Raw genomic sequence first — 16,041 nt, 5'->3', positions numbered from 1 at the left:
CTTGTATGCAGTCTCCATTAACACAGTCTGTCCTCTCTGTAGGAATGGAGTTCATGAGGACACATGAAGTACATAGAGTAGGGTAGGGGTTATGGGCAGCGGCACTTCTATGCAGTCTCCATTACCACAGCCTGTCCGTCCTCTCTGTAGGAATGGAGTTCATGAGGAAACATGAAGGACAGAGAGGAGGGTGGGGGTAATGGGCAGCAGATCTTGTATGCAGTCTCCATTACCACAGCCTGTCCTGTCCGTTCTCTCTGTAGGAATGGAGTTCATGAAGAGACATGAAGGACAGAGGGAAGGGTGGGGGTAATGGGCAGCAGCTCTTGTATGTATGACGGTAACGTACACTACACACAGGGGGGAGGATAGTGACCACTGCGCTCCACCCTCACCCCTGGCCCTGCCTACTTGCCTCGCAAGTCCTAATGACAGGGGACAACTAGACGGCAGTCCCTAACTTAGGATACGTGCTGGGAAGACAGACAAGACAAATAACGGAACGTGAACAGACCGGGTCAATACCTAGAGAGCTACGCAGTACTAAGGAATGAGCAGAGAATAGTCAGGAAAAGCCGAGGTCAAATACCAGGAGAGAAACGAAGTACAACAGGAGTCTGCAAAGACTCGTCAGGTGGAAGCCGGGGTCAGGATAGCAGGAGAGATGCGCAGTACAGGAGGAGCAGGCAGAATCGTCAGGGAACACAGGATCAGGTAAGTATGCAGGAACAAAACAATCACCAGATACCTAAAATTAACAGGCAACCTGTGGCCAGCAGGCTGCCTGTATTTATAGTGGGGAGTGAGGGTCATGTGACGTGGCCAGCATCACATGACCGACAGACCAACCAGTCGAGCACCGAGTGATCAGCTCGGCGCTCAAGGCAGACCTAGGAGCAAGGACCCTCCCAAATAGCAAAGCTGCCCTGTCAACAAGGTCAAACACAGATCCTTGCTCCCAAAGCTAAGCAGCAGGTCTGCGGCTGATGGGAGACCGAGTGCGCCTTCGGCACCACGTTACAATGTAGTCTCCATTACCACAGCCTGTCCTGTCTATTCTCTCTGTGCGTCATGTCTCCTCATGAACTGATTTGTAGCTTTTTTGTGGTGTTTTTAGGATTAGTGGCATCTTTTCCATAATGTAACATGCTAAAGGATTTTTTGGTATTTTGCTCTGATAGACCTAAATACATTATTAAAAGCACTGGGGGAGATTTATGAAGACCGCTGTTTCATGCTCCAGTCTACACAAAGATCATTGGAGTTAATGGCACCAAGCACATTGAAAGGTTTTTTCCTGGGGCTGTCCAAAGTAGGACAGGAAATCACATCTAGAGGCAGGCAACCACGTGCCATGTTCTGCCTTTAGTAATAATAGATATGTGAAGGTTGGTGACTGTGCTCTTTGCTTTCCCAAACTAGTGAATGGTGAGAAAAGTCACAAGTTTTAGAGCAAACGTTGTGTGTGCCATCACTTTATAGCTTTTCTTCTTTTTTCACCACAATTCTGCCGCACATCGATCAATAAATTCCCCCTTACATGTCCACATGTATAGCTTTTCTTCTACCATTTTTCACATTACAAACCACGTGATTCAAAGAGGAAGTCTTAAATAACGATTCGAGGCCTTCAAAGTTACTGAAAATGCCCCAAAAATGCATACACCATAAAAAGTCATGGTCAAAAACACAGTGAAAAACTGTTGTTATATTTAAACAAATACTGACTTTTTCACATTCAGTTTTTCATGCAGTTAAAACACTAGAAAGTAACACCGTTGGTAATGAAAGGATTTAGGTGTCTTGTTTTGGACCTACTCCTAGTTTTCTCGCAAATACGGACATAAAATACTGACCTGAATACACACGTGTGAATGAGAACTGTTGGAGGTTTTCAGCTAATTACACAATTTTTGCCTGTTTAATGATTCTGATGGAGGAGGCCTCTTTTTCTGCTCTTACAGTATTTCCCTTATTACAAACATGAAAGTTTTTTTCTCTGTGTGAACACATTTATGATTTTCAAAATTTGATTTCCTTGTAATAGGTTTTTGACACATAGAACATCAAAATGGCTTCTCTCCTTTGTGAATTCTCTCATGTATAACAAGACTTGATTTATTTGTGAAACATTTCCCACATACTGAACATGAATATGGCTTTTCTCCTGTGTGAATTCTCTCATGTCTAACAAGATCAGATTTAGCTGTAAAACATTTTCCACATAGTGAACATGAATACGGCTTCTCTCCTGTGTGAATTCTCTTATGTATCACAAGATGTGATTTATGCATAAAACATTTCCCACATTCTGAACATGAATATGGCTTCTCTCCCGTGTGAATTCTCTCATGTATAACAAGATTTGATTTTTTGGTAAAACATTTCCCACATTCTGGACATGAATATGGTTTCTCTCCTGTGTGAATTCTCTCGTGTGAAACAAGATGTGACTTGCTTGCAAAACATTTCCCACATTCTGAACATGTATATGGCTTATCTACTGTGAAAATTCTCTCAAGTATAACAAGATGTGATTTTTCCGCAAAATTCTTCCCACATTCTGAACATGAATATGGCTTCTCTCCTGTGTGACTTTGCTGATCTGTAACAAGTTCTGATTTTCCTGTAAAACACTTCCCACACAGTGAACACGAATATGGCTTGTCTCCTGAGTGACTTCTCTCACAATGATAAAGGGCTGACCTACAGGTAAAGCACTGCCCACATACTGAACATGAATATGGCTTCTGTCCTGTGTGAATTTGCCTGTGTGTAGAAAGTTTTGAGCTTTTTGTAAATGGTTTTCCACATTCCTCACATTGAAACCATTTACCTTCTTCCTGATCAGGATTTATGGTAACAATCTGCGATTGGCATGAAGTTTCCTCATGAATAGGAGGATTATATGATAGATCTGGACTTGTGGTAACAATCTGGGATTGGTCAGGAGAAGGTTTCTCATGATTTGGAGGATTATATGACAGATCTGTACTGTCAGGTCCTGGTTGTACATTATAGGTGATGAGGTTTCCTCCTGAATCTTCATCTTCTTCCTTATAATCTAGTGATAACATGAAGGTTTCCTCAGACTTCTTACTGGGATTTCCTGTTAGGATTCAAAATGCATTGATTATGATTTTTTCAACCCACAAAATAGACAAATGCATAAAATTCCTATTAGGGCTGGAAAGACATATGGAATATTTGATGCAGTTCTTTTAGCCAAAACCAGAGGTAGGTCCAGCAGGAAGGAGAGATACAGGTCCTTGCTTTATACTTCCAATTCTTTTATCACTCATTTCTGGCCTTGGCTGAAAAACACTGCATCGAAAACTGCATATGTGACTTCAGCTGAGTTTTCTGTACCACACTGCAGGTCCTTTAACTAAATGTGGACTTCTGACGCCAGGTCATCAGTAGTAGTAGCTGGTTAGCTCTCCATCTAGCTTCTGCAGATAGCTGGGGGCGTTCCATCATGAACAGAGGTTATTCGTATGAACTAATGAAAAGATCCCCAGACAAGTTTTTTCTGAACATTCCTTCAAATCCAGTTGTACATCAGTTAATCCAAGAATGTGCACATCTACTGGTAGACCTGACAATTCTAATCCCCCTTATAAACAGGGGCGTAATGATCGCAGTCGCAGAGGGTGTGACTGCAACCGGGCCCAACGGGGGAACGCAAGTGCTTTTAGCCAGCCCAGTCCCCCTCCGCTTTGTCTATTTAAAAAGTAAGTGCCTAGTGCGGCCTCGCACATCCCCATACATACACCTGCAGCAGAATAGGTGTATGTATGGGGATGTGCGCAGCCACACTAGGCACTTACTGCTCAATGTCGGCGAAAGCCGGTGCTGGAGGTCACGGGTCTCATGGGAAGACGTGATGATGCTGGCAGTGAAATGGGGCGACCGAAGCAGAGCAGAGGTAAGTATTTTATTTATTTTTTCAGGTGTGCACACGCTGTGCAGCATACTGGGGGCAACTGGCACTATGAATTGAATTTAGAAAGGGTCGGGGGCACAAAAAGAAAATAAACTCTATAAAGAGAGGGTGGCAACCTGGCAGGGACTATGCCATACTGGGGGCACATAGCTGTGGCCCTATGAATTGAATTTAGAAAGGGGGTCCTGCACCAGCCATATAAGAGGGGACCACAAAAAATCGATACAGAGTGAGAGGGGAGTAGGGGCAGCCAATCATTCAATCATATACAGGGGTCAAAATGAAATATATACAGTCTGGGTGGGGGCCAAATGAAATATATACAGTCTGGGTGGGGGCCAAATGATATAAATACAGTCTTCGATACTAAGGCCTCTTTCACACGAGAGTTACGGATTCTCTCAGGGTGCGTTCAGTGAAACTCGCGCCATTTCACAAGCAAATTCAGTCAGTTTTGTCTGCGATCGCGTTCAGTGTTTCAGTTTTTTCCGCGAGGGTGCAATCAGTTTTGATGCGTTTTTCACAAGCGTGAAAAAAAACTGAAGAATTAAAACAACATCTCCTAGCAACATCAGTGAAAAATGCATTGGATCGGGACTGCATCCAGGTTACATCTGTGTTCTTCACTGAAGCCCCGTTCACTTCTATGGGGCCAGGGCTGTGTGAAAAACGCTGAATATAGAACATGCTGCGATCCTCATGCAACACAGAAATGATGTGCAAAAAACAACTCAAGTGCACAGACCCGTAGAAATGAATGGGTCAGGATTCAGTGCGGGTGCTACGTGTTCACGTCACACATTGCACCCACGTGGAAATCTCGCTCGTGTCAAAGGGGCCTAAAGAATACACATCGTCATGTTCCCATTCTTCAGTACAGAAGCTTTCATTTCCAGTTCACTTGTCTACCTTCAGATCTCAGCTTAGTTTTCACCAGAACAGAAGTCATCCGTACTGTAGTCCTGAAGATGAAAGGCATGTACATGATACTGAACCCGTATGACTGACTGATCGAGGCACAATCCAGGGAGTCACTACGGTCTCATCGCCAAATAACTCTGGATTTCCTTCAACAAAATGGCTTCATAATAAGTAGAGATGAGCAAATTTTCTATTTGGCCAATTCACCGAATTCTGAAAAGAAAATTGGTTTGATCCAAATTTATTTGCGGCCAATCGCGTTAAAAAACGTCTATTTCCTGGCTGCAGAGAGCCTATATAGCAGTGTAGAACACTGTGCCTGTATAGCGGTGTAGAACACTGTGCCTGTATAGCGGTGTAGAACACTGTGCCTGTATAGCGGTGTAGAACACTGTGCCTGTATAGCGGTGTAGAACGCTGTGCCTGTATAGCGGTGTATAACACTGTGCCTGTATATCGGTGTAGTACACTGTGCCTGTATAGTGGTGTAGAACACTGTGCCTGTATAGCGGTGTAGAACACTGTGCCTGTATAACGGTGTAGAACACTGTGCCTGTATAGCGGTGTAGAACACTGTGCCTGTATAGTGGTGTAGAACACTGTGCCTGTATAGTGGTGTAGAGCACTGTGCCTGTATAGTGGTGTAGAACACTGTGCCTGTATAGCGGTGTAGAACACTGTGCCTGTATAGCGGTGTAGAACACTGTGCCTGTATAGTGGTGTAGAGCACTGTGCCTGTATAGCGGTGTAGAGCACTGTGCCTGTATAGCGGTGTAGAACACTGTGCCTGTATAGCGGTGTAGAACACTGTGCCTGTATAGCGGTGTAGAACACTGTGCCTGTATAGCGGTGTAGAACACTGTGCCTGTATGGTGGTGTAGAACACTGTGCCTGTATGGCGGTGGAGAACACTGTGCCTGTATAGCTGTGTAGAACACTGTGCCTGTATAATGGTGTGGAACACTGTGCCTGTATAATGGTGTAGAACACTGTGCCTGTATAGTGGTGTAGAACACTGTGCCTGTATAGTGGTGTAGATAGAACACTGTGCCCGTATAGCGGTGTAGAGCACTGTGCCTGTATAGGGGTGTAGAGCACTGTGTCTGTATAGTGGTGTAGAATACTGTGCCCGTATAGCGGTGTAGAACACTGTGCCTGTATAGAGGTGTAGAACACTGTGCCTGTATAGTGGTGTAGAACACTGTGCCTGTATAGTGGTGTAGAACACTGTGCCTGTATAGTGGTGTAGAACACTGTGCCTGTATAGCGGTGTAGAACACTGTGCCTGTATAGAGGTGTAGAACACTGTGCCTGTATAGTGGTGTAGAACACTGTGCCTGTATAGCGGTGTAGAACACTGTGCCTGTATAGCGGTGTAGAACACTGTGCCTGTATAGCGGTGTAGAGCACTGTGCCTGTATAGCGGTGTAGAGCACTGTGCCTGTATAGCGGTGTAGAACACTGTGCCTGTATAGTGGTGTAGAACACTGTGCCCGTATAACGGTGTAGAACACTGTGCCCGTATAACGGTGTAGAACACTGTGCCTGTATGAACTCAGCCTTACAGGTCGATGTTAGCGCCAAGAGGAAGCGCGCTCCTGTTACACCGTCGTCAGCTGATTCCACACAGATGTCTACAGAACCTGTTCTATTAAATGCTTATACAAGTAGAGCCCCCGACAGAGTGGAGAGGGGGTCAGCAGTAAGTTTGTGGTGACGTCACTGATTATTCTGCCCTTCCTCTGATCCGTCAGAACAATAACCCCCAAAAAACAGATCCTGTCTGTGGAGCATCCGCTTTCACTCGGTCAGCATTTGGTCAGTAATCCATCAGTATTGGTAATGCCAAAAAAAAACTGGAGTGGATCCAAAACAGAGATGACACGTGAATGGGATATTTTCATGTCTTCTGTACCCACTCCTGCTTTTTGCTACCAAATCATAAGCCAATTCTGATGGGACCATACAGGCCGTACAGCTGCTACACAGACAGGATCCGTTGTGCGTCTCATTTTTCCTTCCTTCTGACAGATCAGAAGGGTCAAATAAATGATGATGTCAGCCAGGCCGAAAGGCAAAATAGTTGCCCAGTCATGATGTGGGGAGGGTGGGAACAGCATGAGAAGTCCACAGAGTGGACCTATGACATAGTGGTGAGGTGGAGGCAGCATGAGGAGACCACAGAGTGGCCCAATGACAGAGTGTGGAGGTTGCAGCAGCATCAGGAGGCCACAGAGTGGCAAAATGACAGTGTGGAGGTGGCAGCAACAGCATCAGGAGGAGGCCACAGAGTGGCACAATTACAGTGTAGAGGTGGCGGCAGCATTAGGAGGCCACAGAGTGGCACAATGACAGTGTGGAGGTGGCAGCAGCAGCATCAGGAGGAGACCACAGAGTGGCACAATGAGTGTGGAGGTGGCGGCAGCATTAGGAGGCCACAGAGTGGCAAGGTGACATAGTGTGGAGGTGGCAGCAGCATCAGGAGACCACAGAGTGGCAAGGTGACATAGTGTGGAGGTGGCAGCAGCATCAAGAGACCACTGAGTGACCCGGTGACTAAGTGGGGAGGTGGGTGGCAATAACAGTACCAGCTGAAGATGGTGGGTGAAAGAAGGAGCACTTGGCATCAAATGGGTGGAATCAGGCAGGTGGCAGCATCAGAATAGTAGCTGAGGAAGGTAACCAGAAGAAACAGGTCTCTTTTGTTAAAGTGCTGGTGTGGCACCATGGATGATCTAGTCTGATGCATCAGGCATTGGTGGGTGGTAATCCTGGCTGATCTACGCCTAATTCATCTTGACAAAGGTCAGTCTCTCCATATTTTGGGTGGACAGGCAAGTTCTTCTTGGGGTAACTATGGCCCTTGCTACACACCCGCTCTGATGCCACACTACTGGCCGGGCAGGACAGCTTTCTTCACTAGGCGGGTGAAGAAAGCTGCTCATCAGCGACTCAGGCTGCTGATGATGGAGCCGGTACTGCTCCTGCCACCCCACCCCTCCCCAGCAGCCATGGCAGTGGAACGTGAGCTCAGAGGGCCCCTTCGGTCAGACCTGCGAGAGGATGGACGATGGCGCAGATAGGCAGTGGCCAACTGACTACATAGAATGTCTCTATAATAGTTCAATTTGTCCTCCCTCTCAGTGGGTGTAAAAAAGGCCCCCATTTTGGACCGGTAGTGAGGGTCCAACAAGGTGGAGAGCCAGAAGTCATCCCTCTGCCGAATGGTGACAATTCGGCTGTCACTACGCATGTTCTATGCATCGGGCCATTTGTGCAAGTGACTCGGAGGGACTCCCTGCCTCCATCTCCACTGCATACTGCCACGATGTGTCTGGGTCCTCTACTTGGTCTTCTACATCGCCCTGTAGCTCCTCTGCCTGCTCCTCCTGTCATGGTCATATTGTTGTTTGACCGTGACGCAGCTGACGGTGGAAACATGTTGTTGTCGGTCTGCACGTGCATTTCCCCTTTAAGCTCTGTCTCCCTGCGGTTTGGTGAGTAAGGGGCTTATCCTCTAGCTAGTGGGGATTTAGGTGTGTCCTGGGTGTGGCCACTAACTTGACTCCTGGCTGGGGGCAGAGGTACTCCAGCCTTGTTTGGTGTCAGAGCTGTGCTCCTTTCCTTTCCCGTAGTCCTGGCGACTGGCAAATAACGTGGCCTCCTCAAAGGGCCTGAGCAAACGGCAGGTGTCCCGCATGAGCTGTCACTGGCTGACATCATTAAGAAATCGTTTATGGCCTTTCCCTGTTCGTATAGTTGGTCCAACATATTGAGGGTGGAATTCCAATAGGTGGAAACGTCGTCGCCGCATATCAGCCTATGTTGGGGGAAGTCGTTCCAGCCGCTGCAGCTCAAGGAGAGTGTGCTTTGCGGTGTACGAGTGGCTGAAGTGCATGCAACGTTTCCTGGCCATTTTTAGGATGTCTTGCAGATGGGTAGAAGACTTCAGGAACCGCTTGACAACCAGATTGAACACATGTGCCATGCAGGGTGCACGGCTCAGCCCTCCTTGATGCAGCACCAACACCATGTTCTTCCCGTTGTCGATCACCATGGTTCCGATTTTAGGTTGTCGCGGAGAAAGCCAGGATTCGATTTCTTGATGAAGGACACGGAGCAGTTCCTCCCCTGTGTGACTCCGTTCACCCAGGAAAACCAGGTGCAGAACAGCGTGACACCGCCGTGCCCTGCACATGTGGTATGCTGGAGGGGCACTGTGACTTGTCCCTGCAGTGGAGGCTGTGGACACGGTGGAGGATGAGGAGGCAGAGGCAGACATTGTCACAGGACCAACGGATTGAGAACATGGAGGCGGAAGCGGCGTCACCTGGCCAAGTTGCTGTTGTGGCTGTGCAGGAACCACATTCACCCATTGGGCCGTAAAGGACATGTATTGTCCCTGACCGTAGTTACAGCTCCAAACGTCGGCGCTGCCGTGCACTTTGGCAGACACCGACAGGCTCAAGGACTGGCCCACCTTCTGTTCTACTGGTACTGCCTTTTTGGCAAAGAAATTATGGCTTGGGACTCTTGGCTCGGCACAAGCCATCAGTTCTCTAAAAGGTGCAGAGTCCACCACTTGGAAAGGGAGGGACTGCAGCACCAGCAATTTGGACAGGAGCACGTTCAGCGTCTGCGCCGTTGGATGAGTGCACGCATACTGTTGTCTCTTGGCAATCGCTTCGGAGATCGATTGCTGACGGAATGACTGACGAGGAGTAGGAGCAGCAGGAGCATCAGGACCGGTAAATGATGGGAAGGACAGACAGCTCCCTTCGGCTGAGATGGTGGAGCCCTGACTGCCTGAAACCGGGTGCGTGCCACTGGATGATGCAGCGGTTGCTGCGACAGGCTGGACCACCACATTGGAGCCACGGTTTTCCCAGGCCACTTTATGGTGACGCTGCATATGTTGACGCAGGACAGAGGCAGGTTGAGGACAGGTGAGGGCACAGGGCCTGCTCCTGGGCCATGCCAACTAAGAGTTGCATCTGACGAGCCCACTGACTCTTGGCTGGGGGTTTCTGATGTCACTTGCGACGAAGTCGAAGATCGAGTCAACCATTCAAGAACCGCTGGGTTGCTGGTCAAGACACGACCGCTAGATGACACCGGGAGCTCAGGCCTCTCGCTGCGACCTCTACTGCCACGGCCCCTTACTCTGCTGCGACCTCTGCCTGCGCCAGAAACATTTAGGCCTCTGCCCCTCCCCTGTGCAGGTCCTGGCACTTCTCTGTCTGACATACTGTTAGATCAGATACATAAATAACAAGGAAATTAAAACACCACAAAAAAGTCTGTAATTCTCTCACTTCACCACCCAACGGCTGATAAGCACTTGATTCCCACTAATATAAGCCAAAAAATGCTTAGAACATAATATTGCACCGCACAAGGGCAAATAAGACGCAGAAATATCTCCCTGTAATAACCCTGCTAATGCCGGTATCACACAGCACCTGCACCCCAATAACAGGAACGGTTTGCTGGAATTACAGAGCAGTATACTGGTAATGTGGGTCCGCAGTCAGTGCAGCAAGGTGTAATAGGATTGTTCCTGCTACCCAGGCTGTAACCTCCCCAACAGAACCCTGTATAGACCTGTCCTCAGCCTTCTGCATTACTCTGTGCTCCTCCTTCTAGACCTGTCCTCAGCCTTCTGCATTACTCTGTGCTCCTCCTTCTAGACCTGTCCTCAGCCTTCTGCATTACTCTGTGCTCCTCCTTCTACATTACTCTGTGCTCCTCCTTCTACATTACTCTGTGCTCCTCCTTCTAGACCTGTCCTCTGCCTTCTACATTACTCTGTTCTCCTCCTTCTAGTCCTGTCCTCTGCCTCCTACATTACTCTGTTCTCCTCCTTCTACATTACTCTGTGCTCCTCCTTCTACATTACTCTGTGCTCCTCCTTCTAGACCTGTCCTCTGCCTTCTACATTACTCTGTGCTCCTCCTTCTATACCTGTCCTCTGCCTTCTACATTAATCTGTGTTCCTCCTTCTAGTCCTGTCCTCTGCCTTCTACATTACTCTGTGCTCCTCCTTCTAGACCTGTCCTCTGCCTTCTGCATTACTCTGTGCTCCTCCTTCTAGACCTGCCCTCTGCCTCCTACATTACTCTGTTCTCCTCCTTCTAGACCTGTCCTCTGCCTTCTACATTACTCTGTCCTCCTCCTTATAGACCTGTCCTCTGCCTTCTACATTACTCTGTGCTCCTCCTTCTAGACCTGTCCTCTGCCTTCTACATTACTCTGTGCTCCTCCTTCTAGACCCGACCTCTGCCTTCTACATTAATCTGTGCTCATCCTTCTAGACCTGTACTCTGTCCTCCTCCTCCTTCTAGACCTGTCCTCTGCCTTCTGCATTACTCTGTGCTCCTCCTTCTAGACCTGTCCTCTGCCTTCTACATTACTCTGTGCTCCTCCTTCTAGACCTGTCCTCTGCCTTCTGCATTACTCTGTGCTCCTCCTTCTAGACCTGTCCTCTGCCTTCTACATTACTCTGTGCTCCTCCTTCTAGACCTGTCCTCTGCCTTCTACATTACTCTGTGCTCCTCCTTCTAGACCTGTCCTCTGCCTTCTACATTACTCTGTGCTCCTCCTTCTAGACCTGTCCTCTGCCTTCTGCATTACTCTGTCCCCTTCCTTCTAGACCTGTCCTCTGCCTTCTACATTACTCTGTGCTCCTCCTTCTAGACCTGTCCTCTGCCTTCTACATTACTCTGTGCTCCTCCTTCTAGACCTGTCCTCTGCCTTCTACATTACTCTGTGCTCATCCTTCTACACCTGTCCTCTGCCTTCTACATTACTCTGTGCTCCTCCTTCTAGACCTGTCCTCTGCCTTCTACATTACTCTGTGCTCCTCCTTCTAGACCTGTCCTCTGCCTTCTACATTACTCTGTGCTCCTCGTCCTTCTAGAAATGTCCTCTGCCTTCTAGATTACTCTGTCCTCCACCTTCTAGTCCTGTCCTCTGCCTTCTACATTAATCTGTGCTCCTCCTTCTAGACCTGTCCTCTGCCTTCTATATTACTCTGTGCTCCTCCTTCTAGACTTGTCCTCTGCCTTCTACATTACTCTGTGCTCCTCCTTCTAGACTTGTCCTCTGCCTTCTACATTCCTCTGTCCTCCTCCTCCTTCTAAACCTGCCCTCTGCCTTCTACATTACTCTGTGCTTCTCCTTCTAGTCCTGTCCTCTGCCTTCTACATTACTCTGTGCTCCTCCTTCTAGACCTGTCCTCTGCCTTCTACATTAGTCTGTGCTCCTCCTTCTAGACCTGTCCTCTGCCTTCTACATTACTCTGTGCTCCTCCTTCTAGACCTGTCCTCTGCCTTCTACATTACTCTGTGCTCCTCCTTCTAGACCTGTCCTCTGCCTTCTACATTACTCTGTGCTTCTCCTTCTAGACCTGTCCTCTGCCTTCTACATTACTCTGTCCTCCTCCTTCTAGTCCTGTCCTCTGCCTTCTACCTTACTCTGTCCTCCTCCTTCTAGACCTGTCCTCTGCCTTCTACATTACTCTGTCCTCCTCCTTCTAGACCTGTCCTCTGCCTTCTACATTACTCTGTCCTCCTCCTTCTAGACCTGTCCTCTACCTTCTACATTACTGTGTCTTCTGCCTTCTACATGACTCTGTGCTCTGGAGTGCTCCTTTACTGCAGCACTAAGGTGGAGCCTCACCTGAAGAAACCTCCCAATTCCCTTCCTCCATTCATGATTCCATACCTGTGGTCACATGGACTGGAAGGTCCTCCTCCACCTCACTCTTACACGGGGGATCGCCCATCATCCGCTCTTCTTCATCCTCCACTTTAATATCAGTCACATCTTCCCCCTGATTTGTCATCTGTAACAATTCAGGACAATACAGCAGACAGGTGGGAAATCTAACAGATCCACATAAGAGACCCTCACCATCTATGACCCCTATATGACTGCAGGACCCCCCTATATAGATGTGTATAGGGCTCAGCTCCATCTACCTGATGGTTCTCTGGGAGCTTCTCCTCTGGACAGTCCTGGGAATACAGAGGACGGGGACATCTCTCGGGGGGACTTCTCCTCCTGGAGTCAGAACCTATAGGAGATAACACAGACTGTATTATATATGAGATGATGAGAGTAGTATCCAAGGGACCCTTACACCTCTATCATCAGGAAGGTCTCCTCTCACCTGGAGATGTCAGAGGCCGGAGCTCCTCCATCATGGCCTCCTCGTACAGATCCTCCTGTCCTTCTATATACTCCCACTCCTCCAGGGAGAAATACACCGCCACATCCTGACACCTTACAGGAACCTGACAACACAATGACACCGTCATCACCCAGACCCCTCCAGTGCTGTTACTGGAGAACCTCCCAGTATTCCCAGCAGGGTCACCTCTCCAGTCAGCAGCTCCATCATCTTGTGGGTGAGTTCTAGGACCTTCTCCTCATGTATCAGGGGGGGAGGCTCTGTGATGGGGGTCCACCCTCCTGACTCCTGGATGATGGGAGTCCTCCCCGATGTCTTCTTCACTAGGGTGTAATCCTGTGGATGGAGAGAGACACTGACTCCAGATCTCCCCTCAGAATCCCTCCCGGGATCATGGCCCCATCTCCAGTAATCTAGTCCCTAGAAGCTGGAATATCCTTCCCCTCCAGCCCCTTCTGGACTCTTCTAGAGAATCCCCCATCCCCCTCCCTCTGGCAGAGAGCTCCATAGTCCCCCTGCTCTTACAGTAAAGACTCCTCCTCTATGTTGTGGAGAAGCCTTCTTTCCTCTAGACGTAGTGGAGGCCTCCTTCTTCTAGTGTCATCTAGATGTCAGACTAGTGGTAGAAATCCTCCCTCCAGGCCACACTGGGGACAACCTGCCTACTTCCCTCCTCATGGCTCCGCGGTGGCCGATCTTCAGCTTCTCCGTCCCTTGGAAGGTCTGGAGGCCGTTCTCCGGGAGCCTCTTCCTATCACTTCCTATGATGGATTCTCCAGAATACAATAAAGAGGAGAGAAATCTAGAAAGGTTTACCTCTCCGCTCAGCAGGGAGATGATCTCCAAGGTGAGGTCTAATATTCTTCTGCTGATCTCCTTCCTGTCCATCCTTGGTGGAGGAGCTGGAGGAGATGCTCCAGGACAAGGAGAGACCCCGGGGATAAAGGGGGATTCTGGAGAGAAGAAGAGAGACCCTGACCAGGACCTGCTCTGTATCTGTGCACTGCAAGAGCTGCAGGACCTGGGATGACGTCACTGCCATGTGATCAGGAGGGGCGGGGCTCAGCAGTGGAGAGAAGTGGTGATGTAGGACCTGTGATGAGGTCACAGCCATGTGATCAGGAGGGGCGGAGCTCAGCAGTGGGGAGAAGTGGTGATGTAGTACCTGTGATGATGTCACCATCATGTGATCAGGAGGGGGCGGAGCTCAGCAGTGGGGAGAAGTGATGTAGGATCTGGGATGACATCACTGTCATGTGATCAGGAGGGGCGGAGCTCAGTAAAGGACAAAAGAGGTAATGTAGGACCTGTGATGATGTCACCATCATGTGATCAGGAGGGCGGAGCTCAGCAGTGGGGAGAAGTGGTGATGTAGGACCTGTGATGATGTCACCATCATGTGATCAGGAGGGGGTGGAGCTCAGCAGTGGGGAGAAGTGGTGATGTAGGACCTGTGATGATGTCACCATCATGTGATCAGGAGGGGGTGGAGCTCAGCAGTGGGGATGCTGTGGAAGCCTGAGAAGATAATCATGTGATATGAAGGGGCGTGGCTTTTTTGGAAAGGAGAGTATGGAAATGTAAGAACTGAAAGCCAGAGAAATGCTGGGAGATGTAGTTCTTGATAAAGATGACTTCTGCATTTCCCGTACCTCTCACACAACCCCCTTCATCTCCCTTATTGTAGGGTCATTTAGAGTTCATAAGCTGTGTCCATAGGATGGTCCATACTGGAGAAGACCAGTTCATACTGGGATAGTACTGGGCAGGAGCCCCTCCGTATGGACATATAAAAGACACCTGGAGACATTGTATCTGTGTCCATAGGATGGTCCATACTGGAGAAGACCAGTTCATACTGGTATAGTACTGGAGGCAGGAGACCCTCCGTATGTACATATGAAAGACACCTGGAGACATTGTATCTGTGTCCATAGGATGGTTCATACTGGAGAAGACCAGTTCATACTGGGATAGTACTGGGGGCAGGGGACCCTCCATATGGACATATAAAAGACACCTGGAGACATTGTATCTGTGTCCATAGGATGGTCCATACTGGAGAAGACCAGTTCATACTGGGATAGTACTGGGGGCAGGGGACCCTCCATATGGACATATAAAAGACACCTGGAGACATTGTATCTGTGTCCATAGGATGGTTCATACTGGAGAAGACCAGTTCATACTGGTATAGTACTGGGCAGGAGACCCTCCGTATGGACATATAAAAGACACCTGGAGACATTGTATCTGTGTCCATAGGATGGTCCATACTGGAGAAGACCAGTTCATACTGGGATAGTACTGGAGACAGGAGCCCCTCCGTATGGACATATAAAAGACACCTGGAGACATTGTATCTGTGTCCATAGGATGGTCCATACTGGAGAAGACCAGTTCATACAGGTATAGTACTGGAGACACGAGACCCTCCGTATGGACATATAAAAGACACCTGAAGACATTGTATCTGTGTCCATAGGATGGTTCATACTGGAGAAGACCAGTTCATACTGGTATAGTACTGGGGGCAGAAGACCCTCCGTATGGACATATAAAAGACACCTGGAGACATTGTATCTGTGTCCATAGGATGGGTCATACTGGACAAGACCAGTTAATACTGGGATAGTACTGGGCAGGAGACCCTCCGTATGGACATATAAAAGACACCTGGAGACATTGTATCTGTGTCCATAGGATGGTTCATACTGGAGAAGACCAGTTCATACTGTATAGTACTGGGGCAGGAGCCCCTCCGTATGGACATATAGGACACCTGGAGACATTGTATCTGTGTCCATAGGATGGTTCATACTGGAGAAGACCAGTTCATACTGGGATAGTACTGGGGCAGGAGCCCCTCCGTATGGACATATAAAAGACACCTGGAGACATTGTATCTGTGTCCATAGGATGGTCCATACTGGAGAAGACCAGTTCATACAGGTATAGTACTGGAGACACGAGACCCTCC

At 48.6% G+C, this 16,041-nt stretch overlaps 1 protein-coding gene and 1 long non-coding RNA gene across 2 annotated transcripts; both read right to left on the bottom strand.

Moving 5' to 3' along the window:
* Positions 1–1,215: 1,215 nt before the first annotated feature.
* LOC120997477 (gastrula zinc finger protein XlCGF71.1-like) lies at positions 1,216–14,087 on the bottom strand. The gene is made up of 3 exons (XM_040427562.1): positions 13,878–14,087; positions 2,329–3,109; positions 1,216–1,303 (listed from the first exon to the last, which is right to left on the bottom strand). The coding sequence occupies exons 2-3, from the start codon at positions 3,075–3,077 to the stop codon at positions 1,216–1,218; spliced, it is 837 nt and encodes a 278-aa protein (XP_040283496.1). The 5' UTR covers positions 3,078–3,109; positions 13,878–14,087.
* Positions 12,675–13,273, bottom strand: LOC120998426. Its single transcript, XR_005778370.1, has 3 exons — positions 13,248–13,273; positions 13,041–13,164; positions 12,675–12,944 (listed from the first exon to the last, which is right to left on the bottom strand). It is a non-coding gene; the product is annotated as an uncharacterized LOC120998426 (long non-coding RNA).
* Positions 14,088–16,041: the final 1,954 nt, after the last annotated feature.

Source organism: Bufo bufo, chromosome 4, assembly GCF_905171765.1.
Source record: "Bufo bufo chromosome 4, aBufBuf1.1, whole genome shotgun sequence".
In the NCBI taxonomy this organism is placed as follows: Eukaryota; Metazoa; Chordata; class Amphibia; order Anura; family Bufonidae; genus Bufo; species Bufo bufo.
The sequence above is the reverse complement of the archived record's forward strand: the minus strand, read 5'-3'. Positions and strand labels throughout refer to the sequence as shown.